The 23,999-nt window shown below is 42.9% G+C and overlaps 3 protein-coding genes and 1 pseudogene across 4 annotated transcripts; 2 read left to right on the top strand and 2 right to left on the bottom strand.

Annotated features, from left to right (window-relative positions):
- Positions 1 to 25: 25 nt before the first annotated feature.
- LOC137786352 (testis-expressed protein 2-like) lies at positions 26 to 11,240 on the bottom strand. The gene is made up of 12 exons (XM_068578175.1): positions 10,787 to 11,240; positions 6,053 to 7,389; positions 5,193 to 5,393; positions 4,478 to 4,757; positions 4,091 to 4,278; positions 3,417 to 3,617; positions 2,770 to 2,869; positions 2,273 to 2,405; positions 2,031 to 2,168; positions 1,103 to 1,312; positions 892 to 1,012; positions 26 to 741 (listed from the first exon to the last, which is right to left on the bottom strand). The coding sequence occupies exons 2-12, from the start codon at positions 7,229 to 7,231 to the stop codon at positions 595 to 597; spliced, it is 2,898 nt and encodes a 965-aa protein (XP_068434276.1). The 5' UTR covers positions 7,232 to 7,389; positions 10,787 to 11,240; the 3' UTR covers positions 26 to 594.
- A 1,026-nt stretch (positions 11,241 to 12,266) lies between these two features.
- Positions 12,267 to 18,669, bottom strand: LOC137786159 (uncharacterized). Of its 2 annotated transcripts, XM_068577818.1 has the most exons (7): positions 18,407 to 18,669; positions 17,482 to 18,030; positions 13,920 to 14,953; positions 13,746 to 13,815; positions 13,044 to 13,218; positions 12,594 to 12,759; positions 12,267 to 12,383 (listed from the first exon to the last, which is right to left on the bottom strand). In XM_068577818.1, exons 1-6 carry the CDS (start codon positions 18,588 to 18,590, stop codon positions 12,612 to 12,614), a joined length of 2,160 nt encoding a protein of 719 aa, XP_068433919.1. In that variant the 5' UTR covers positions 18,591 to 18,669; the 3' UTR covers positions 12,267 to 12,383; positions 12,594 to 12,611. The 2 variants fall into 2 exon arrangements, with proteins under 2 accessions (XP_068433919.1, XP_068433920.1); XM_068577819.1 differs by lacking the exon at positions 12,267 to 12,383 and having other exon boundaries at positions 12,667 to 12,909.
- A 449-nt stretch (positions 18,670 to 19,118) lies between these two features.
- Positions 19,119 to 21,406, top strand: LOC137786846 (methionine-R-sulfoxide reductase B1-A-like). The gene is made up of 4 exons (XM_068578960.1): positions 19,119 to 19,246; positions 19,880 to 20,022; positions 20,267 to 20,381; positions 21,073 to 21,406. The coding sequence occupies exons 1-4, from the start codon at positions 19,192 to 19,194 to the stop codon at positions 21,090 to 21,092; spliced, it is 333 nt and encodes a 110-aa protein (XP_068435061.1). The 5' UTR covers positions 19,119 to 19,191; the 3' UTR covers positions 21,093 to 21,406.
- A 444-nt stretch (positions 21,407 to 21,850) lies between these two features.
- LOC137786853 (methionine-R-sulfoxide reductase B1-A-like) lies at positions 21,851 to 23,181 on the top strand (annotated as a pseudogene).
- The last annotated feature ends 818 nt before the right edge of the window (positions 23,182 to 23,999 follow it).

The raw sequence follows: 23,999 nt of genomic DNA, 5'->3' as shown, positions 1-23,999 counted from the left end.
TCAACATTGATGTTACATAATTGATGTGTATTTGTCTCAACTGGATTCCTTATACATTTAAATTCAACAATTACCATAGATTTAGCAGGATTTTATTCGCTGATAATCTATGAGCATATTTACTTTGTTCAGAAACAACATGCACCATGAACAACGTGCACTATTTTTACCAACCCGTAACAGGATCAGTGGATTAGAAAAGGATTTCATGGATAGTTTGTTAATTCAGCATTCTTTAACAGTGGTCATCAGCAGCACATTGTTTTGACGTGCATCTTCTTATCAGTGTTGGCAATAAATTAAAAAAAGTGCTTGAACTGGTGTACAGTTCAATCATCTTCACGGTAGGGGGCACTTTAGCACCATTCTCACAGTCTTGAGGTTGCTGCATTGCTCAGCTGCATCTTTAAGCTGCCTTGCTCAGCTGCATGTATCCTGCACTGGTTACAACCAACACACTCAAGATAAACACCAAGCTGGTACCCAGCAGCAGCAGCAGCCTCAGAATCCATTCAAGAGTCATGGCAATAGCAGCACAGTGTCTTTTTTTTTTACATCGACATAATCTCATCTGTGGCCTTAATTAAAGGGGCACTACTCCGACAGGTACTCCTGCGACTCCATGGAGGACTGATGGAATGAGGAATGGATTGAGGATTGGTGGGATGCAGGTGGGTTTTCCAGGCCAGATGTCATCAGGGGAAGATACAGATCATCCATATTGGGCATCACAAGCACTTTCTGCAACAAAGCCATTTATAATATTTAGTGTCACTGTTTTTAATGACATGGAACATGGTACTTCTCATACTCCTATACCATCACAGTGTATGTTTAAAATGCTCTTTTTGATCTTTTTCTGCACATGGACAGATTCACTAATGGACTGACCTGGAACTCACACTGCAGTTTTTTCTCGATCCACTCAGTGACATGAGTGAAGGTGACCTCCCTCTCCCCGAGTGTGGGTCGCACATGAAGGTCTAACCTGGGAGGCACACGGAAACTGTACCTGAGAGGAGAGAATGAGAGAAAAAGACTGTAAGAAAAAGAAAAAAAACCTTTTAATTTATGGCATAAAATTACTTTGTAAACTCAGTACCATATCCTGTCAGTAGGGGGAGGTGGGATATTGATGGCTAGAGTGCCAGAGAGCTCCAGGACCTCAACGCTGAGCATCAGAGGCATGTTAGACACCTCAGCTATCTTCTTCCTGATGTACTCGTTCTCGGTGGCTTTCTGGAAGTACTTGGACTTTGCTATCTTGTCCACAAATCTCAAGATCTTCCTACTTGTGCTGCCACCTGTGTGCCTGGATGAAGGATTAGGATAAGGGCAGAAATGCAGTGTAGGGCCGTGAATTAGAAAATGACTGGGATTGGAGCAAAAAAAATCAAGTGTTTTACATCATATGGAAATCACCTAATTTACAACAATTTCTCGGTTTTGAAATTACTAATTATTTCAACATGCAAGTGGTTATTAAAACTGTCAAGTTTTTCTAAAATCTGCAATATATACTCTCATGTGCAGTATGTAAGCCTCTGATTTCAAAACTCCTGACTTTTAAAATCTGAATAATCCACGTACATTCACACATAATCGGCTCTTGCTCTGACAGTAAATTGGCGCAGCAGGAGAAGCACAGGTGGACTTAATGACCTTAACGATGCAGCACTGCATTGCCATAATTACAGCTCTGCATCGTTGAAGTCATTAAGTCCACCTGTGCATTTTCCCTTCTGCACCATGTCGAAATGTCAGCAATCAGCATCACTATTCACACACATGTCATCGCAACAGCTTCATCGTGCTGTTCTGCATTACATCTATCTTTTGTTTGGTCACAATGGATCAACAATAAAAGGCTAAATGAAAACATTATTGGTATACCTGTGTTTGACAAAGTCGAAAAGTGGTATTTTTTAGCCTTAAAAACACCGGCACATCACAAAATAAGATGCGACCACTTGTTCAGCACGCTTACAGGTGTGTGATCCATGGTATATTTGATCTGTGTGATAATTTACCCTTCAGCTGCGACCACTGTGCTCTTCTCCCCGAGAGAAGCCTGCAGCTCAAAGGGGAGGGCTTCCTCTTCATCAGACGAGCCTGCGCTGGATGACTCTTCATCACTGTCAGCCAGTACACACATCCTGGGCTTAGAGCTGAAAAACACAAAGTGGTACTTCTTAAAGCAAACCACTGAACTGAGACTCTATCCACCTCAAGCTTTATTTATTGAGGAATATGAAACGGAGCTGAGCCTCACCCCACTTGCTTGGTTTCTAGTACGCTGTGAGCCTCGTCCTCTATATCTTTACCCAGTTTACAAAGGTTCATCTTAGTCTCTAGGGACATCTGAAGGCAGCCTGTGTACATCACCTCCATCTCCAGCCACAGGCCTTGGAGATAAAAAAAAGAGCGAGACAGGGGGAGATAAACAGGTAGCAAGTAAAATCAGATCTCTGAACAAGCATCGCATCTAGATCTGGCCTGGCACAGTGTTGTTGCAGAAGGGACATTAGACCAACAGAGGATAGCTCGGGCATGTTAAGTAAGATCCGTCGGGGCCAACAGGATTGATAATCTCAATGGAAATCTTTTAGAGTTGGTGCGATGAACTAATAAAACTAATGTGATCACGGCCGGAGCTCGCTGCAGGTTTGTGTCTGAAAGAAAAATTCAGGTAGAGACTGTTGGAAGAGCATCTATAAATGAGTACTTATTTAATGCAACATGTATGGGTGTAAATGCCCACGACTGTACCTCTGCGGTCAAGTGTTGGTGTGGAGGTGCTGAGGACTTGAGGTAGACAAGTGCCCATGTCCAGATCTGCCAGCGTGAGCTCATTCATGAAGTATGGCAACTTGAAACGAGAAAAACACCTTTAGTGACTAAACATGCTGTGTGCTTATGTCAGACATGAAATAAGCCATATGAAATCTGAGTAAAACAAACAGAGAGGCTTCACAAAGGAAGCTAATTACTTCAAAAACTAATGGGCGAGCAGTATAAAACCTGCACTGTGTGTGGGAACAATATAGTAAAAGGATGGTGTGTGTGTGTCAAAGAGGAGCGCAGGAAATGAGAAATGAGATGCTGCAGCGCCATCACTGCTCCATTACTCACTCTCACCTCTGCCCCCCCTCTTCACACACACACACAGTAAAAGAAAAGCTACATATTATGACCTTGTGCACAAACTAGTGGTATTGGTCAGGCTGTAACATCGAGTCATCATCTGACCTAAAGTACACTCACTGTAGCCTGGCAGCGTCATGAGTCAGTGTGACCCTGATGATATTGCTGCTGCTGATGGTGTAACTATAAAGATGAATGTGTATTTAATGAAGACCAAGAGCGTCAGTTAAACCAATCATTAAAAACAAATTATCGTCCCCATCTGCTCTCACCTTGATCTTGCTGAGTTTCTTCTGGATCTTGTGCGCCACCTGATCGGTCCAGTACCTTTCCCGGAGGAAGTCCCAGAAGATCCGTCCCACCAGGGAGTTCACCCAGGAGGGCTGGCCCTCTGCAGAGCGTCCCTCTGCCGATGAACCTGCACTGGGCTCCTCTCCTGCTTGACATCCAGATCCATGCTCTTCATTGTGAGTCTGCAGTGAAAGCATTTACGTTTGCCCATGCATCTTTCAGAGGGTATATGACCTGACAGGACAGAGATGCAAGGTACAATTTCTATGCTAATCCATCTTCTAAACACCAGCAAAGACTGTCTCTATGTAGGGTGCCAATCCCAAACAACCCAAACCAGCATTAGCAGCTCTGCACTCAGTTACTAATAATATCCTTCCAGCAAGGTGATACCTGATATTTCTGCACATTGACATCTGGTCTAGTCAGCAGGGATGTGTTTGGCTGAGCCAGCGTTCTAGACAAGACTGGTTTAAGCGCAGCGCAGAACAGATAAACCCTAGGCAATATTGCCTAATAAAGGGTCAGGAAAGCAGAGGCAGAGTTCATATTTCTGCTCAGGCTGTAAATGAAACCTACGAAGAGTTATTTTCCTTTAGTAAAAGCTATACCAGATACTACATCTTAAATATACATCAAAGTGTTGCTCATTGACCTTCTTGTGGGCTGTGGGACTTCCCTTGTCACTGTTGCAGGGGCTGGGGGCGGGACTGCAGCTCTGCGGGCCAATCAGTTGACTCATGAAGGTGCTGTACTCCAATAGCGTTCTTGTTTTCAAAGCTCCCGGCAAATCGTGGAGCTCCTCTGTGCCGTCTCTAGCCGCGTCTCCAGCACATGGTGTTTCTGAGTCACAGAGAAAAGACAGGCACAAAGTCAGTGGGCGGAAGGAGCTGGTAAATATAACGCAAGGACTCACCGAGACAGTCAAACTCTGCATCCTCATCAATCTGTCCTGAACTTGATTCGACAAGTGTATGTTTTAAACAAGGGTGGGATGTTGCTGAATCGCTCCCAACCACCATGCATTTCAACACAGTCTTACCTGGATTATCCTCCCTGCTCACAGTACTCTGGGCTCCAGCCCGGGAGGCAGACAGGAAGTGCTGGAACCAATCCTCCTTTTCTCTTCCTGTGCGACCAAACAGGTACAAGGTGACAGGAAGCTGGTGGTCCGGGGCCGTGTGTCTCTCTGGCCTTTCTTCCTCCTCCTTTCCTTCGACCACGCTCTCCTCCCCTACCTCCCCCTCAGCCAGAGTGATGCAGACGGGGTACTTCTTGTTCCAGATCCTCTTGCGAGCCAAACCGGGCGGTAACAGAGACACCTGGGATGAAACGAAACAGAAAGAAATGATTTAGGAGAAGTGTCATTTTCTTTTTATCGATGTTTTCTTTCTACAGGAGATGCTTGCAGCCAGACATTGTGTTGACAGTTAGTCATTGCCAAAGAGCTCCCCACATTGATTAGATTGTGTGTTAGCTTTATTCTATCACCCTACTGGAAGCGACAGTAGTCTGCTTCAATATGCTACTAGGACAGCGGCCGGGTCAAGTTTATTCAGACTATCATCACTTTGGTCGTAACCCTTTAGGTCTTTCACCTCCGTGTTCGATGACAATGTGGGTGCGGAGAGATGAGAGTTCAGGCGAGAGGTCACCTTCTCTTTTTCACCTCTGTGAGGAACATGAGGCCCCAGAAATTAGAATATTGTGTGTGTGTATATACATATAGGTATATACATATATCTAAACATACTGACCTTAGAGTTAGCCAGCGTGTAAGTGCGTGAACGTAAAAACACGGCCTCGTGGGACGTCTCGTTGAACGCTGCCCACCGGGGGATGTTGGTACGTGGGTATGCCAGGCGCAGCTGGCTGCCCTCCAGGCTGACGTAGACGGAGTGTGTGATGGAGGGGTGGAAGGTCTCAGGGTCGTAGCTGTGTGTCTCATTCATCCAGCCCTGGAAGAAAATTATGAGGGTGTTCACCCCAACACAGTTACAAATCACCTTCTTCCTTTCATAATTTATATTATGAGCTGGCTATATTTAGATGTGTTTTACTGACTTTGTGTAGCAAAAATCTACTCAGGCAAATTAAATTCACAGCAAGTGGTGCCATCTGCAACAATACAGCTTAGCAGGAGAGCAAACATGAGACATCGGTCTCATTCAACATTGTGGACAAGTCTTTGAAATAGCCTTCTTGTAGTAACTCCTCTGTTCTCATATGTATCTCATATTAACCTGCTAACTCTGCATTTATCAAGACTGCCCTATTCTCTCAGCAGAGCTGTCAAGAAGTGCTTTGAGAAAGCTTTTATCAACGTAGCTTCCTCTTTCGGTGCCAAACATGCGTTGCCTGAGGACAATTTTCCAGAAAGTAATTACCTAAAAACAAATCTATTTAGCACCACTGACAGCACTATCATGAGAGCTCACATGGCTGCTCGTTGTTTTGATCTCTCAAAACATCAGAACTTGAAGCTCATTTCCATGTAGCCAAATCTGCAACCGGAAAACAGAAAGAGGCTTCTTGCTCTGTGCTACACTCAAGAGAAGTGTCATTGTGTCACTTTTATGTTTACGCCTCGCTCTGTTGTGTTCAACTCAATTGTTACCTCCAGGATTTCTGGATCCGTGAGCTCTCCGTCTGGGGGCTCGATGTTCAGGGATCCGGATTTGCCCAAACCCTTGTTGCTTCTGGCCGACGAGCGTCGCGGAGCAAACAAGAACACCACCACCAGGCCCAACATAAAGCCACATGCAACCCCCACGGACAGACCCGTCACATAGGAGGGCAGGGGCAGCACAAAGAAACCATAAGCCAGAAGACCCACGGGGAAGAGCCAGTGAAGAGGCAGCGAGGAGCCCGGCACTGTGACTCCAGACTGGTTGCAAGTTCTATGTGTCGTCCCCCTAGATCCATTCTGGAGCTCCACCACCTGAATCACGTCTCCATAAGTGCAGATTTCTAAATGGCTGTCACCGCTGTGGCGTTCTGGGGAGTTGGAGGACTTTGTCGAGGAGCTCTTTTGGAGTCTTCTCAGAGGCGTGTCGCACACGCCTCTGAGCTCACCTTCAGCTCTCCTTCGACACCTCAGGTCTGCATCTTCGCTGCCACTGTCTCTTCCACAGCTGCCTTGAGAAGACGGTGAGTCTCCGCCACCGGAAGCCCTCCCTTGCTTTGGGCTGCTCGAGCTTTCGTCCCCCATGATCTTACTCAGCATGCTCAGCGGGTCCTGCATGGCCTCGGAGAACTTCCTCCGCGTGTCCTCTAGCTCAGCGATCAGCGAGCTGCCACGGGGCTCAGCAGGAGGCAATACCCAGTCATCATTCTCGTTCAGCTCGTCTGCGACAGGCCTGGCCCCTGGGATTTTTGGATGGGTGAGCTGCTTCCAGGGATGCAAATGCAGCTTGGAGTCTGACTTGGAGAGGTTGACCTCTGGCTCGACCCGGCGGGAAATCTCAGTGCTCAGCGATTTGACCAGGCTAAGCAGAGGTTTACTGCGCAGGGAGCTGCTCTCCCTCGGCTCCAGGTCTGTGGAAGAGGATTTGACAAGGTTGCTGGTGACGAGCAGGTCTGCCGATGATGCTGATAGGTCCGATAAAGAGCCCGGGGATGAGGGGGAGTGAGACAGAAAGGGAGGATGGGAGCCGTGACTTAGGCCCAGGTCCAAATCCATCCCCAGGCTGAGGTCAGGCTGGCTCTCCCTTTTGCGTTGCTTGTCTTTGCAAAAGGCCACGGTGGGACCGTCATCGTGGCCGTCCAGGCTGAAGAAGAGCTTGCTCTCTTCCATGCTGGCCCTCAATCAGGAGCTACTGTGTGGATGTGGTGGACCAAACGGAGTCTCTAAAGACATAGCACATGGCGCTAGCACTTGGAGTCTTTAACTGCATGTAGACTTGTAACAACATCCTCTGGTAGTTTAGAGTTCATGCTGGATATGTGGGAATGCTGGATATGTGGGAAGAAAGAAGAAGAAGAAAACAAAGTTGGTGGTTATTTGAGCAACTCCATTTCTTCTCTCAAATAATTTTCACTCTAATCTTCCCCGTCCTTTCTCCTTTGTCCATTTTACTAGTGTATATAGTTCACACAAAGTTTAAGATAAGGTAGGGGTGGATGATGGCTTTGTTTCTGGAATTATCCACAAAGAGTCATTAGCACAAAGACTTTAATCCCATAGTCAGAGCTAATCCCAAATTAGATGCAGTGATCCAATCTATCATCCTAGTTTGTGCCTAATTGACACATTTGTCCTATCCAAGGAGCACTAAAAAACACTAAAATAAATAATCTTTTCTATTGTTCTGCAAGACGTAGAAGACAGTTTCTTATTTACTCTTTGGACAAGATTCTTGCAGATAGTTCAGGGATTCAAAACATTAACTCTGCAATCACAAGACCACGTCTCTGAGCTCATGTCTACCTGATGTGCAATATAAATAAAACAGGAGAAAATATCTTCATCTGTGACGGCTTCTGCTCGATGCAGAGGTGAACGACCCGCCGCACCCCTTAAGGTGAAAAAAAATATATTTGTAACTGATATTTATACCCCGGACTCTCTCTCACAGTCCAATTGTCGTCACTCGGATGACAAATGATCTGTTACCGACTCGAGTAAGAGCTCATTTACAGTTATTATTAGTAAGGCTTAAGCTTCGGGATGTCATGCCTATAACTGGGAAAACAAGCATATTTTTTTCAACCACTTGCTGTCCATTATGTCTTTGAAAGTATAACAATTAGACACTTCCTCAGGGTTTTTGGACATAGAACGAGTCCTACACAGCTGGCGTCCGTGCGACATCAGCTGTCGTTTGTTATGGCAACAGTGACGCTGTGATCCAGACAGAGGGGTTTAACTGTAATCCTCCATACTAAAGAGATTTTGACGACAGGAAATTAAGACACGAGGGACATGGATTCAATCTGATAAACGGGTGTCTTTCAATTCCAGAGATATTTGCAGATTGCTTTGTCGATCACTTGCTCAAGCTGTCAGCCACACGCACGCTGAATGCAGCGCATGTCGTCAGAAACTCGCTTCACGAGCAAAGGAAAGTGTCTGTGCTTACAGAAAAGGGCAGCATATGAAAACTGACAAGCTCATTGGACATAATCAACCACATGAGGAAATGTATAACTTTACCTAAGAAGAAAAATATGATTTATTTAAATGCGAAAGTTTATTCTGTTCCCGCCTGGATTTCCCTCCACATGCCTCATATGAGTTTTGCCGCCCTTTTGATTGCCTGCCCCGCTCTAATCAGTTTCACCTGTCCCTCATTAGTCCTACACTCACTTCCCTTGTTAGGCGGTCACTATTGATACAACCTCAGTTCCTTGATGGTCTTTGTCGGTTTGTATTCATTGCATTTTGGAGTTTTGTTACCTGTGACCAGCCTGGCCTTTTGTAATAATTGTATTAGTCATGGAACTGTTTATCTGTCCCCGTCTGCTTCTGGGTCCTTCCCCAGCCAGATCGTCACACAACAAAGGTGGTAGTGCAGACACAAACTCATATTTCCTCAAATTTACAGTGCACATTTGTACGTAATTGCTGCAGCAACAAAAAACAATGCTACAGTAGTATGGCACTTCCAGAATGACGATTCTAGAGCCCTGAATTCAAAAGGCTGCAGATTATCTTTTACTAGCATGCCGCTCACCTAATTTAACTTTGTCATAGGCTCCTCTTATCTCTCTGGCTCCTCGCACTTCTCTGCACACTGTTTATAAAAGGAGCAATGTTCATTTTCAGCACCAACCTGATGCGCGCTTTGTGAAATGTAATTAACCAAAAGTGCAGCTCTGCCAGTGCTCAAGCTGCTCCAGACAGTCCTGCATTACTCTAATCAATTTCTGCTTCGGAATCAATTTGGATCAGTTCGTGCTGACAGGGAGAGGAAAACCTTTGCTGCTCGGTGGAATACAGAGTCAGCAGGGATTTGGCAGCTTTCCAGTCAGGACTGTGGAAGAACTTCTGCAGGAAGAAAAAACATCCCAGGCTCGAAGCATGGAACCCCAGTTTTTGGTTTGTTCCTTTAAGTGAAGAAAGCGGAGCAGATTTCGCAATTCCACATAGTAAAGGAACATTTCCTAAAAAGGTTTGTACAAACAGTTTGACCCCTTTATTAGGGACAAAGGACAAATTCTTAATCTGGACTAAATTAAATGTACTTCAGTTCCATTTTCCAGACTAAAGGTCACTGTTAATAATAAACATTGCTGATTATCTTCTCTATTCATTTTCTCTGTTAATTAATTGGTTGTTAAAGAAATGTCAAACGCTTGTGAGATGATTTCCATCAATTCCCTTGGGCCAAAGAGCCACGTCATAAAATGTCTTGTTTTGTCCCAAGAATGAAAACCCAAAGAAATTACGTTTTCTATTTTTTTTTAAAAAAGCAGCAAATTCTCACGTTTGAAAAGCAAGAGTCAAAGAACATGTCATTTAACTAAAAATGGATTAACGGTTTCGCAAAATAGTCGTTGAATAATTATTTGTCAAACAAACCAATGAATCAACATTTCAAAGAGAGAAGCCCCAAGAGACTGAGGGCCAATGGAGGAACAAGTGAATGAAGTTCAAAGGAGTCTGACATTCTTGAGAACAAGCGTGGACATGGCATTGCTATCAGGGATTGTTAATAACTGCATACTTTTAGAGGCTCAAGAGTCTACTAATGAGCAGACAGTGGATTACTAAATGGATTAAAAAGTAGAGGAAGAAATGACGTGAAAATCCCACTTTGATCCCCGACGTCTGCATTAGATTGAACCATTCATTCCTAGCCTGTCCTCTTCTTGGCCCTCCTCTTCTGGCCAAACTATAGGACGACCGAATCAAAGTAAATATATAAAGTATGTGTTTTCTTCCTGTGAGGAACTTTAACATACAAAAAACCCAGTCGGATATGAGCAAATGTGACTGTCTGTGCAGCCTGGCAGCACACGTTGTCACCGGCTTAACGCGTTTCCCCAAACCACCACCTGACCCTTGATGACTGACACATTTGGCACAGGACTCTGTGTTTGTCTGGGTATCACATGGTCAGTGTTAGTGCAGCTGTACTTCATCCAATTAAGACAATCGTTAAGGCAATATCTCCGGGGCTAAAATGGGATCACAGTTAATGGACAATGTCGGCCAAACCATCACTCAGCGTCTCCGTGTGTCCCCTTTAAAGTTTCCGAGAGATGCGGAACCTCTTCGTCACTCGGTGCTCGTTCTGCCCTCACCTGTGGACAATCCTCACAAGTCCTCTGTTGCAAATACAAGGTAGCCGTTCTACGGCAGTGACTACACAAATGCAGGCGCTCCCAGTAAAACCAGAGCTCTTACCTGGATGTGGCATGTTTTAGTCTCGTGATATCAGTGGCGGAGGTTTGTGCAGAAATGTGCTCCACGTGCAGGCTGCAGTGCTCAGTAGATGCTGCAGAGCGCGGGGACGCGCACCATGCACCGGCCGCAGGCAACAAATATATTCACTCAACTTTACTCGGATTGAAGCCAATCTTCGTTGCAAAAAAAAACAAAAACAACAACAACCAACAAACGTGCCCACTCCGTGGAATATTTGTATCTAAATGCACAGTTCAGTGGGTAAACGCGTCAGCAGCGTCACACATCGCTTTCTTCCCTTCCCTTCCGCGTCAGGAGGACTCGACCCAATACAGCATAATGTGATTATTGTGAGTCGTGGCTGCAGACCGGACGGAACTGTAATCCAGATTAGACTAGAGAGGCCAACAGTGACTCCTCTCTGCTGCTGCGCTCAGCGCCAAAGCACAGATGGAGCTCATCTCTCCTCCTCTGACACCGCAGTCCTGAACGCTGCAGACTTATGTAATTGCAAGAGCTGGAAAAAAAATCATGCTCAAAGTTGCTGCTCCAAAGCAAATTTATTTCAAAGATAGAATGCGTTTTTTGTTTGTTACTGGTTTAAGGGACTTGATATGTGTGCATAGTGCACTTTATACACTGAAACTAATTCTGCAATACTGTTCTCATATTTGGGCGCCTTATTTTATATATGTTCTTATACTATAAGCATTTATAGCATTTTTTTTGTATTCTTAATTGCAATTTGTGTATGACAATAAACATATATCTAATCTTGAAGGGAGTACATGTAATAATTTTCCTCTAATTAAATTAATTCAACTTTTTCTTAATGGGCCTTTGTCTTGTATCTCACTGTTGGGGCTTAGTTGTGTTTTAAATATGAGACATATCTATGATTTTAGTTGTTACATTGGAAGGAACTAAAGCAGAGGGAGTGAATAGAGGTAAGGTTGGACAACAGCTGGCTTTTGTCTTTTGGGATCTGGATTATTGTTGTGTCCTCTTAACCAGCAGAGCAGAAGCAGGGGATCTGACAGACACCAACCTCGTGTGACCTGAAATTTAACTGCACTGTAGCAAGATTACTGTAGAATTTACAGTAACTTGCTGGCAGCAATTTGCAAATAAGTAGCTGTAGTCTATTTCCCAGTATTCTTACTGTAAAATGAATCACAGCAGCTCTGGAATAATGTAGTCATTTTTACAGTAATCAGTCAGTACCGTAATTGGTTCTACAGTAGTAATCAAAATACTGTACTTGTGATCACAGTAAGATGGTACTGTATTATTTTTAACCGCAAGTCCTAGACTACTGTAGAATTCATTACTGTATTCATTTTACATTTACTGTAAATGAATAACAGTCAAATAATTACATACAGTAAAATCAAGACACTGATTTCTTTTAACAAAAGTAATTTATTTTACAACTTTCAAAATGTTAGACAAATGTTTATCTATAGAAACAACACTTTCATGGCATACAACACGCAAAACAGAACAAACAAGATTTTGTATTTTTGTCTTTTTCGAGTTGTCAATCCCTGCAGCGGAGTCACTTTCTTAACTTGAGTCTGGGCTGGTGTCATCTTCCCTGCAGTAGAAGGACAGAGAGAAATTGGTTACCGATTCTGATTAGAAACACCACAACATGTTTCTACTACTGACGACATTATAAAAGGGCAAACACTCCCACGACCTGTGTTCTGTGGAACTGTGAATAAGAGCTAAATAAACTTGAACTCAATTGTACCCTGATGTCTTTCCATAGAGTAGTCAAGGTCCAATTAATTAACAATCTCACCTTGTATCAATTGTTATGTCAATCGTAGTCAATGAAGTCCCTGATGAACGAAGCCACGAGCGGATTGAGGGACTCGTTCTTCCTTTGGACCACTCTGCCAGTCCTTCTGCTGACATGCACCGTGGCAGCGCACTTGCTCTGTTCTGGATTTATCCTCACAAAAAATCTGTAAATACAAGAAGACATCATACATTACCTCAGCCAAGGAGAACAACTTCAGCTTGGTTTCAGCGATAGTTCCGACTACAGCCGTGCTGCCACATTGCATTCCACCAAAAAGAAGAGATGAGCCCAACTGCCCATTCAGGAGGAACTGCTGAATTCACAGTGATGGATATAAATAGTTTTTCTGCTCTAAGGCTAAATCCGTTTGCTAAATTTGAGGAGTATTTTACTCTAGTAATGGTTCCTATCCCGAGTGAAGAATATCAACAATAAATCACTACTTACCTCTGAATAAATTCAAGGGATGTGGCTGCCTCCTCTGGGTATTCAATGTTAAATACATAATAGGACCCAAAGAGGACAGCAAGAGCAGAGGTGAAATCTGCACGGTCCCTTAACTGGAGGACAACTCTGCCCTCAATGGAGAGCATCCATTTCTTGGCTCCCAGAATGGAATTTCCTAAAAAATTAAGATGACAGTGAACAACATTTAACTTGATAGGGTTTGACATTTCACATAAAAAGCAGAATCACATAACAATGCTTAAAAATGCATTGTGCATTGTTGAATTGAGCGCACTCTGAGTTTGACAAAAAAGTACACTTCCCTTACGTAAAATCTTTTCATGCATAGCCGGGTAGTGTGCATGCACAGAGCAGAAGTCATGTCCAGTAAATAAGCTCAAATACAACTCATGCACTTATTTTGGAAATAAAGATGTGTTTGGGGAGTCCTGAGCATACGACTGGATGCTGGAGACGTGTATTTTACATTGTGACAAGTGTGAGCCTTTTGAACAAAACTTTTGAACGCATTGTGCAGCGTGCGAGCTAGGCATTTTTGGTTTACGATGACGCTTGTTATAAGAACTTTCTTTGTTAGACTCAAGGCAGCCCACGGTGGCTATTTAATGCTATTATGCTCTAATGGTGAAGTAATCCTCACTGTCAGCCTATGTTGTGTTTTGTCTCGTGCTGGGATCTTACCAAGCATGATGAGCCGCGGTGTGCTAGGCAGGGAAACCTGGGCCTCAATATCAGCCTGGGTGGAAGTCTCCTGCAACACAAAATAAACAGACACCACCATTAGAAATCCTAATTAGGAGAGACATTAAAGAAAAAAAAAATGAATTGTGCCAATACTGTACAAAACATATTTACATCAGCCAAGAGGAAAAGGGCATCTTCCTTTTCTTTGAAGTAAGCAATCATGGATAGTATTGCTGCAAGTCCAGTATCTATGTCTTCCATCTGTTGCTCAAGGCCGTGAAGGACCATCTTTACTTCCTGTTTCCATTTCAAAAGCTGACTTTTGAAATAGTGGAGCACTCTTTTCCCCTTTTCAGCAAGTGATTCACGCAGTCTTGACTCTAGCTCTATTCCTGTCAATGTGCAGAAGTGCTGCAGTAAAAACTTCTGCGTGAGGAGGAATGGCCAATGTTTCTGTATGTCTGACATACTCGGTGAGGGAGTTGCATTAATCTCACGACGCTGTAGCTCATACATTAATACCATGAGGTCATTGACTCGCTTCTGGTCCGCACCTTTTTGTCCCTCCTGGGAATAAATAGTCTTAAGTTCTTCTTTCTTATGATAGAGAGACTCTCTATTTTCCCCTACAGGTAGCTCCAAAGGCTGCCAGTTGACACAGCCATAGCTATCCATTTTGCCACACTTTGACGGTCCTGGCTGGTTTTCAGCCACAGCAGAAAACGAACGTTTTGGCTTTCGAAGCCGTGCCAGGGTATTGTCTCTGTTCAAAAATTCAATCCTGGTCCTCAATTGTTTTCCTAAAGTGTAATACCCATTACCTAGTTGCTCTCCCTCTTCGTTTCTGTCCTGAAAAGATTCAGGGTATTCATCAACGATGCGCTTAGCCAGTGCAGCGCACTGTTTGAATGGTGGGTTTAAGCAAATCTGTCGTATTGCTTCTGCAATGACTCTGACCATGTGCCGCTGATCTGCCGCTGGTGGTCTCTTCCTCTGTGCAAGACACATTCTCAAACTGCCATGCGTTTTCTCCCACGGCACAGAAAAGGTTGAGACCCAGGTGCTATTCTGCACAGACACAGGACTTGAAGTTCTAAGTGACAGCTCTGATCTGGGATCAGTCTGAGTTACAGGCGTATGAGTCAAAATGATTTCATTCTCAGCAGTTACAGTACCGTCACTTTTCTGCATGTTGTGTTGTGCATCTAAAAAAGAAAAAAAAAGCATAGATTAGCTACTACAAAAATTAAAGGCTAGGTAATTAAGAATACGATACATCTTGTCAGTTGATTTTTTACATATTAACCAGCATTCATAGAATATGGACTACAAAACCTAATTTATTTTATACAGTAATGGCATTCAGAGTTTTGGGATTTAAAAAAAAAAATGTTTTGTAAAAATGTGTGTCTTTAACTGAAATCCTGAGGACTATGCACACAATTGCATGGGACAGGTTTATACACTTGGATTATTAAACATGGTTGCTGTTATATCCTGCAAGCAAGAGTTCATGTTAAAACCAGAGAGCCATTGTGCTGTCTGACAGTTGCTTATATTTTGTCTGTGGGTTCTTGAGCAAACAATGGAAAATAGTGTTTCTAATAAACCCAAGTCCTACCTCATGGATAGTATCTTGCTAATTCTGCTGCCACCTGTTGGCCAAACTGCGTAACATCTTTTAGAGCAGCAGGATGATACGGTCACCTGCGCTTCACTGGAGGGGCACGCGTCCACAGATTCACTGGATTGTTAACAAACTCTGGCTGTGTAGATCCTTTTATGCTCATTGGGACAGTCAAATAAAACTTGGGAAATGGATTTTAAATTCTGCTCACATTTATCGTATTTTAGACGTTAACAATAGGCATTTGAAGCAAACTTCTTTGTATTATGCGTTTAGAAATTCACCAGACTGTGGAGATTTCAATTGATTTTCCTCAAAATCAATTTGTGATCATTGCATATGTTTGGATTCCATAGTGTGAACAGAATCTGATCTGGAACATGTTTTACTTTATAACATGATAGCACAGTGACTGGGATTCAAAACTCACCTCAGGTGAAAGCTACTGTTAAAACTGTTAATAAGTCACTTTTGTGAGAGACTCAAAAATGAGAGAATAGTCCAAATTGAAGCATGCTGCTTTATATATAGTTGGGTGTCAAATACCCCCCAAAATGGCTACTACAATTCCCATAATGCCCATTCTAACGTCGAATCACCTGTCCCCCTTTGGCAAAATGTTTTACTACAAATGTTACGTGAGGAGAGCTTTTGTCCTAAAAAAAACAACGCTTCATGTGCGCTTTGAGTTGACCCGCAGGTAGAAAATAGTTTTGCACGTGATCCACAACAACACGGTCTCTCTCCTGTAGGCGTCCTTTTATGAGCTGTGAGGTTCTGGGTCTGAGTGATTGTTCTTCCACAAATACTATAATGTTTATAGTAGGTTTCTAAATGTAAAACACAGGTACACTAACTGTGTTTTGGGGCACTGATATAAAAAAAACAATCGTGAATAAACTTCACTCTCTTCCAAACTCACCATTATGCCGGGAAGTTTTTCAAGGCAAGTTATTGCATATTGTTAGCTACAGTAATAATAGACGTATTAGTTGTCTGATATAAATACCATTTAGGTAGCTTCATACTGGACGAGAATTTGAGTAATACTGGTGTACATATTTTTTACCTGGAGGCTACAGGCAGCGAAATATAAATAGACTACTGGAATATGATATGATAGGATATGACACTTTATTGTCCCCCCATGTGGACAGTTGGTTTCAGCATTAAAAGCAATTCCACTGAACAATATGCAAGAATAGAAACATGAAATGTGAAGAAAGAGCAGCTCCAGAGATGCTGCTCAGCACAATGATGGTCTAAGATACCTGTCTCTACCTGTGGGAATCGTTTAACTCTCTTTAAAAAGTGCTGACATATTACAGCAGTCTAACACATATCAACCTAAAAGGTATTCACAAACATTTTAGATTGTGTTGCAAATTAAAGAGCTCTTTTCACCTGACTTACCGGTATTTATGATAAATTGAGTTCTGAGATTGTCTGCTAGTTTTCACCCAGTGAGGGACTTTTCATGAGTTCGCAGGTGCACCTTTAGATTAGGTGCAAATCTGTATCTCATACCACAAATGCGGCAGCCATATGGCCTCTCTCCTGTGTGTGTGGTTTTATGTCTCGTCATCTGTCCGCTTTGGGTAAAACGTTTACCACAGATATCACATGGGTACGGTTTTTCCCCTGAATGGTATCGCATGTGTGTTTTGAGTTGACTGCTAGCGTTAAAAAGTTTGCCACACAGACCACATTGATATGGTTTCTCCCCCGAATGGCTTCTTTTATGAATCGTTAGGTTCTGGCTCTGACTGAACGCTTTCCCACAAATATCACAGTGATAAGGTTTCTCCCCAGAATGTGACCTCACATGCACAGTGAGATGCTCTCTTCGGTAAAACGTCTTGCCACATTCTTGACACACAAACTCTTTTTTGCCCGTGTGTATTCTTTTATGTACTCGCAGACAACGGCCATTGTCGAAAGTCTTGCCACAGATGTCACAAAAAAATGTTTTGTTGTGACAACCTTTCACATGAGTTATCAGCTCTTTTGAAGACGGGCATCTCACCCCACAAACAGTGCAGTCAAAATTGTTTTCATGTGATTTTATGTGCTTCATCAAAGAGCCAATGTACTGAAATCCCTTACCACAAAAATGGCAAAAACTGCGACCCTTTTCACTTTTAGCTGGACTTTTGTCATTGGTTAATGTTCTTTTGTCCATCTCATTGAAGCTGCCACTTTGCCTTTGCAATATATTTCCTTTCCGTTTCGTTGTTTCGGTCTGTTCTCCTTTACTATTCACCAACTCCTCGTCACTGTCATGGTTGTCACTCTCAGCTGCAGAGCCGTCTGAAGAAATTGGCCGCATTTCATACAACGCTTGTGCCTCTGGCTGACGTGGCTTACTTTTCACGATTTCAGAAGGGGGGAAAACCATCTCTTGTGTTTGACCGTCACCTTCAAATTCCTCCTGCTCTTCTTTTATCTCCGACAACAAGAAGTCTGTCTGAACCAAGGAGTAGTTCCAGTTATTATCGTCTGGCTCTGCACTGGTTTGAGAGGATCCCGGGACCTCAGTAACCAGACTGGAGTTGGACTCTTCTGGTGTTGAGGATCCTGGGTTCTCCTGCAGCAGTGAGGCGTCACCGTCCCCTCCACGTCGCCATGTGCTGCTGCTCAGTGAAGACTCTGCAGCTGCAAAAATGGACAGGAGCAAACGTTAATGTGAGGAAAGGAAGTCATTTTTCCAACAGAAAAGATAAGCAACCCTCAAATTTAGAGTTCCAATACTGTAGTATTGGTCATATAAACATGATTATTAGTGTAGTTGTGGTCAGGTCTTTACCTGACTAACACGACACTAATGACATAGCATCAAACATTTATCGACTACCGTTACTGCAGCTGAGTTTGTGCAGTGGGTGGTGCGCGTGCGCGAGCAAGAGGCGCGCAACATCTTCAACTAACGTTTCTTCTTCTGGCGCTACACCGCCATCTACATGTGGAGGTTGGAATAGCAGCACGAAGCCTACTCGCTGCGAAAACAATGCATTCAACCAAAGTTTCTAACCTGATTTATTTCGCAGGATTTCCAGCTCGTTTCGCAGACTTTTCACCTCCTCTTTGGACCGAGTAACTTCTACTTCGTACATGGCCAACGTTATGGTTTTCTCCACCTCTCCGAGGATCTCCTCCGCCGCCGTGTACAGCCGCTGGTGAACAAACGACCTCAACTGGAACATTGTGGCGGCCATGTCACCGGACAGCACACAAACATGCACGACAGAAGCCCAGGGGCGAGAAGACGAACTCTGCTAACGAACCTAGCTCGAGCCCAGAGCTTGTGGTCCGCTAGCAGTCAATGTAGAACATCCGGTTTGTAGTCCTTCAGAATAAAAGGGGCAATTCCAAATAGATGAAAGTTCAGTCAAGCAACCAAGCCACAACATAAAGACACTGAATAGTCAATATCAGAAATATCACTTCAACAAACATCAACTAAATTTACCGTAATAAAATAAAAATTGAACTAAATTTGAGATTATATTGACATTCTTAATATCTAAGAGAATCTCTCTCCCCGGATGGACAGAATCAAAAGATGTCATGTGACTTGCATGAATAACGTAATGGAGTTACAGCACATTCAATGAATATGACAGACATGACATACAGTATATGATTGAAATGTTATTACACAGCCATGATTATGGGTCACACGTCAGCTCTGCTTTTATTGTGAAGGTCGGACTCTTAAACCGGAAGTTGTATTGTTGCCAGCAGAAATATTTCTGATGGTCAAGATAACTTTTCACTGCGTCAAAGAGGAACAGACACCGTCTGTAGAGCAGAGGGATGTCGTTTTGTAGTTTTTTCGGCGGAGAGGTCTATAAAGACCATTTTAAACCAGGTACCTTAATCTTTTTTAACTTCTTGCACTTTATTCAAAATGTCTGCTTTACTTATGCTGTTTGAAGTCTGTTCAGCAAAAGTGTAGTTAACCATCGCTCGCCACTGTTAGCTAACTATTCATTGTAATGCTCAATAACTTTGTTTCGGACTAAATGATTGACTCCTCTCCACCAATAAGAGGGGTGGGCACAGTTCACGTGGTCACATACCACTAGACATTAAAGGGATAACGTAAATAATCAAAATCTTGTGAAGTTGTGTAACCCATGCTCGGGTTACACATTGACTCTGTTACAAAACCGGTTTTTGTTTACAACACAAGTCGACTTCCTCTAGAAAACACACCCTTAAACAAATAAAAATGCAACCTTATTTAGCTCAACCTTACATATTCATTCCTACTAAAACATTCATAATATTAAAATGAATATAACATATTCTTTAAAATACAGTAGTAACAAAACATGATCATAACTATCAATGATAAGAGAATACCAACACATTGCCACTAGTAGGTGCTAACGTGATGTTTGTTCTGAAGTAGGCCGAAACAATAATTAAAAAAGACATTTTCAACGGTTCTCTCCTGATATTAAACTCAAATCCTTATCTTTCATCTTTTACACCTCAGGGGTTTACGTCTGCTCCAAGTGTGATCACCAGCTGTTTACCAGCCGCTCCAAGTACGAGCACTCGTCTCCCTGGCCGGCCTTCACAGAGACCATCCATGAAGACAGCGTGTCCAAACACAAGGAGAGACCTGGGGCCTATAAGGTACAATCCAAAGAGAATTGATTTTCTTGATGTATTAAACCTGTCGGAAGAAGCTCAACGCAAGTGTGCAATATTCATGTCTAAACAGGCCTCCACACATGTTCATACTTGTTTACGCAGCACAATTAACTGTATGTCACTAGCTGCAGGTATCCTCGAGAAGCTATAGTGATTGTTTAATGTATCAACTGCTGGCTGTATTGAAATCTATAAATTGCTGATTTGAATGTGGGATGTTTTGCAGGTAAAATGTGGGAAGTGTGGAAATGGACTTGGCCATGAGTTTGTGAATGACGGGCCGTCCAAAGGCGCGTCTCGATTCTGAATATTCAGCAGCTCACTGAAGTTCGTCCCTAAAGGTTCGATAATCTGATTAAATCATAACTACTGATTTTGTGTCATGTAGGCCCAAGGAATGCTTATTTACCAAGTATACAGCAAAAAATAAGTAAATCAACTTGCTCTGTGCTCCATATGAGTAATTTATTAGAAAGGGTTGCATTGAATGTCAATTTCTTTTCTACATTCAAAGCTTCAATGGATGTTTTTCTATGATTTTGTTTGTCATATTTTATGATGCAACCCAAAAAATATGATTTTGTGTTCATGTGAGAATATAAATGTCATTTATGTTTTAATATAGGTGGGTAAAGCAGAGTAAACTATTTTTGATCACAGTGAAAATCATGTTTTGAAACGCCAAATGTTTTTTTTTTGTATTTTATTGCTGTTTAGATGAAGGGTAATGCATTACTATTTTCATATTTAAAATTTTGGAAAATTAATGAGTTAATATGCCATGAAAACAAAGACATAGCGTAAACCCTGATCGGCATATTTATGGGCCAACAAGTAACAAGAAAATGTGTCGAGTGAAATCGACGCTGCTGATGTTTGCATTGTCGTTCAAGATCCGTGCGGATCTGAACCATGAATAATTGTGATTATAATAATATAATATTGTAATAAATATTTAACAAGACAGAGTTTAGCTCAGGTGCTCTGGCTGTACAATCAGCTGACTATTTCTGTTTTCTCATTTCTCCACAGATAAGGTTGATGGACAGTAGGTGAGCGTGTAGAGGGAAGTCATGCTGGACTTGTCGACGTGTCTCTGTGCTGCTGGAGGTGTGGACAGCGGATGAAGGGTTCTGGGATAAATCCCATCTGGGAGCTCCAGGGCTCTGATGAATGATGGCCACTCTGGACAGCGAGAACAGAAGACTGGTCTCAACTCTTTTTTTACTCAGCAATCATCAGCATCTCAGGAAAGCCTCACTGATTAGACAATCATCAGTTTTAGATGCATATATATAACTTATTTAACTGAGGTTATGAAATGTGATGAAAACACGTCTGTTTACTGACTATGAATGACTAATATGCAAACTGAAATAAATTTATTTGAAATAAAAATAGCACAATGCTCTCTCTCTCTTTTATTATGTCTGAATAGTTTTAGTCAGTAATGAGACAAGTATGACGACGCTGTCCGGACTGAACTCGGCCTTTAACCACGTGGCTCTAAAACTGGTGTTTTAATTTACAGAGTGCTGTTCTCCACTGTTTACTTCCACACTGATCCCCTGATTTCCTCACATACGTCATACTCATTATTGTGATGTATATTATTATAAAGTTTAAAGCACATTCTGGCTGACGAAGCAGAACATCGCCACTGACTCTCAGTGATGAAAATACTGCCATCCAGTGGACGCGATGAGAACGAGGTGAGGCCTTACGCAAGGAGGGCAGAGCGGCTGACACTTGAGATCTGGACCTGCTGGTTTGCTCCAGCTGGAGCTGCGTCACTCTTTATAAACAGACTGGTCAAACCACAGAGAAATCACGTTTGGTGTGAAGGCATAAAGACATTTAAAAATGGATGAAATGTCATATTGCTCTTTTTCTGGTGGAGAAGAGTTTAAGGATCACTTCCAACCTGGTGAGTGAAGAAGCATGAAGTCCCGCTGTGGTGGAAAGAATAGTCCATTCGTTGATACCTTTGTTCCCCCTCTCAGGTATATATGTGTGCTCTGAATGTGGCCACCAGTTATTTTCCAGCCTGTCAAAGTTTGAGCACTCGTCTCCCTGGCCAGCCTTCTCAGAGACGATCCACAAGGACAGTGTGTCCAAACAGCCAGAAGCATGGGGGCCGCTAAAGGTATATAGTGCATGTTGGTTGTTAGTCAACCAACACCTCTTGGTAATCATGAGATCTGTAGGTTTAGAGCTCTGATTCAAACTACTTGTGCTCAAATATCACAGGTCTGTTGTGGGAAGTGTGGCAGTGGATTGGGCCACGAGTTCTTGTACGACGGACCCACAGAAGGCCGGTCACGCTTCTGAATATTCAGCAGCTCACTCACGTTCATCCCTAAAAGTGAGTTTTTGTTTCACACATACGGTTGATTGGACACTTAACAACATGCACCTTTCACCCACGTTTTGTTTTGGCCTCTTCCACAGAAAAGGTAGATGAACAGAAAGGTGAGCAGTGAAAGAGAAGGATGTTTTCCGCTGCTTGAGGTGAGGACAGTGAATGAAGCGCTGCGGGGCGAAGCCTATCATGGAGCGCCGGGGCTCTGATGGAGAGTGGCCTCACTGGGCAGCAAGAACAGACTGGTCTCAACCACTTTTTAAAATGAGCAAACCTGGATCTCTATTGTACCTCCCTTAAGGAGAGTTTAAGGTTCAGTTATGAGTTAAAGTCTCACTGGGTAAGTCATTGTTTGCACGCTTCACTGCGCCACTCTGGATCTGTGAGGGTATGTTGGACACGCTGTAGTTCAGATCTCTATTTAAAAGTGTAGTTGCATGCTCCCACCAGTTGATAGTGCTGTGGGCCTGGAAAATACATCTGAAACCAGCTGCAACTCACCTAAGTATTACTTTGTGGACATATTTTGCTCTATGTAGAGGAAATAATGCATTCAGAGCACAACAAGGCTCATTCCTGATGACAACAACAAAGCAACAACTGTAATAATTCATGGTGTCTCGATTCACTTAGAAAATTATCCTTTTTCAATTAAATGTACTTGTAATTGCAGAGGATTCATGAATCAAATAATATTTTACATGTGGCTATGCTTTTTTTTCCATCACAAAAAGGTTTGTTAATGGAATTTTGTTGACATTCTTGCTGGAAAAAAATACACCGATTAAGAGTTCAGTAAATATCTGAAAATCAAGTCTCCACTGTTGTGTCCACTTGCCATCTTCTCCATCGCGTCAGGAAGTAGACCCAGGAGTTATGAGGATAACTTTACTTGGTCAAATGTCTGAGGTCTGCACGGGTTGCAGACATCAGAGTGCTCTGTGTTTTCCAGGTAACTCAGCAAAGCAGCTTCTTGGCTTGTGGAGTGGTGGAATTATAAACAAAGTGAGGATGTGGGGCTGCGTTCAACAGCTCCTGTGCTCTTTAAATGTCTGGGTGAGAGCAGGTGTGGATCTGCCTGTTTCAAAGGCTGGAAGATCAGAGGGGGAGATGAAAGCTGCAGTGTCAGGCCGAGGATTAAGAAAGGAAGTGCAAACATTCAAAGATTGTAATGATGTGTCGTCGCACAACATTTAACGCAAAGACTGTTTTGTGCATTTGATGTGATGATTTCGTCTGTCGGATCAAAACAGTTGAATTCACTTCAGAGGGGGCAGCTGTTGCAAAAGTATTGTTTGAACTGTAATTTGGCCCAAAGTGATGATGAAGTAATACCTGCACAAGGAAGGCATGACTGACTTGCTGTCTTTGTAGTAACGCCACACACAGCTGCAGACGGACTGACCTGTCCTTCCTCGGAGGTGACGTCTGGGACAGGGGAGGAGAGGGATGAGAAGGGAAGGGAGGGGGTCTGCGACAAACTCAACAACAGACAGAGACCACCACACCAAAGATGAACCAGATGTGAGATGAAGAGGAAAAAGGAAATTGCCGAAAAACAAGGAACTGTAATTAGAGTTTGCTATCTGTGAGAACA

This window comes from Clinocottus analis, unplaced genomic scaffold (genome assembly GCF_023055335.1).
Source record: "Clinocottus analis isolate CAN_PGR_092001 unplaced genomic scaffold, fCliAna1.0.p SCAF_16, whole genome shotgun sequence".
In the NCBI taxonomy this organism is placed as follows: domain Eukaryota; kingdom Metazoa; phylum Chordata; class Actinopteri; order Perciformes; family Cottidae; genus Clinocottus; species Clinocottus analis.
The sequence above is the reverse complement of the archived record's forward strand: the minus strand, read 5'-3'. Positions and strand labels throughout refer to the sequence as shown.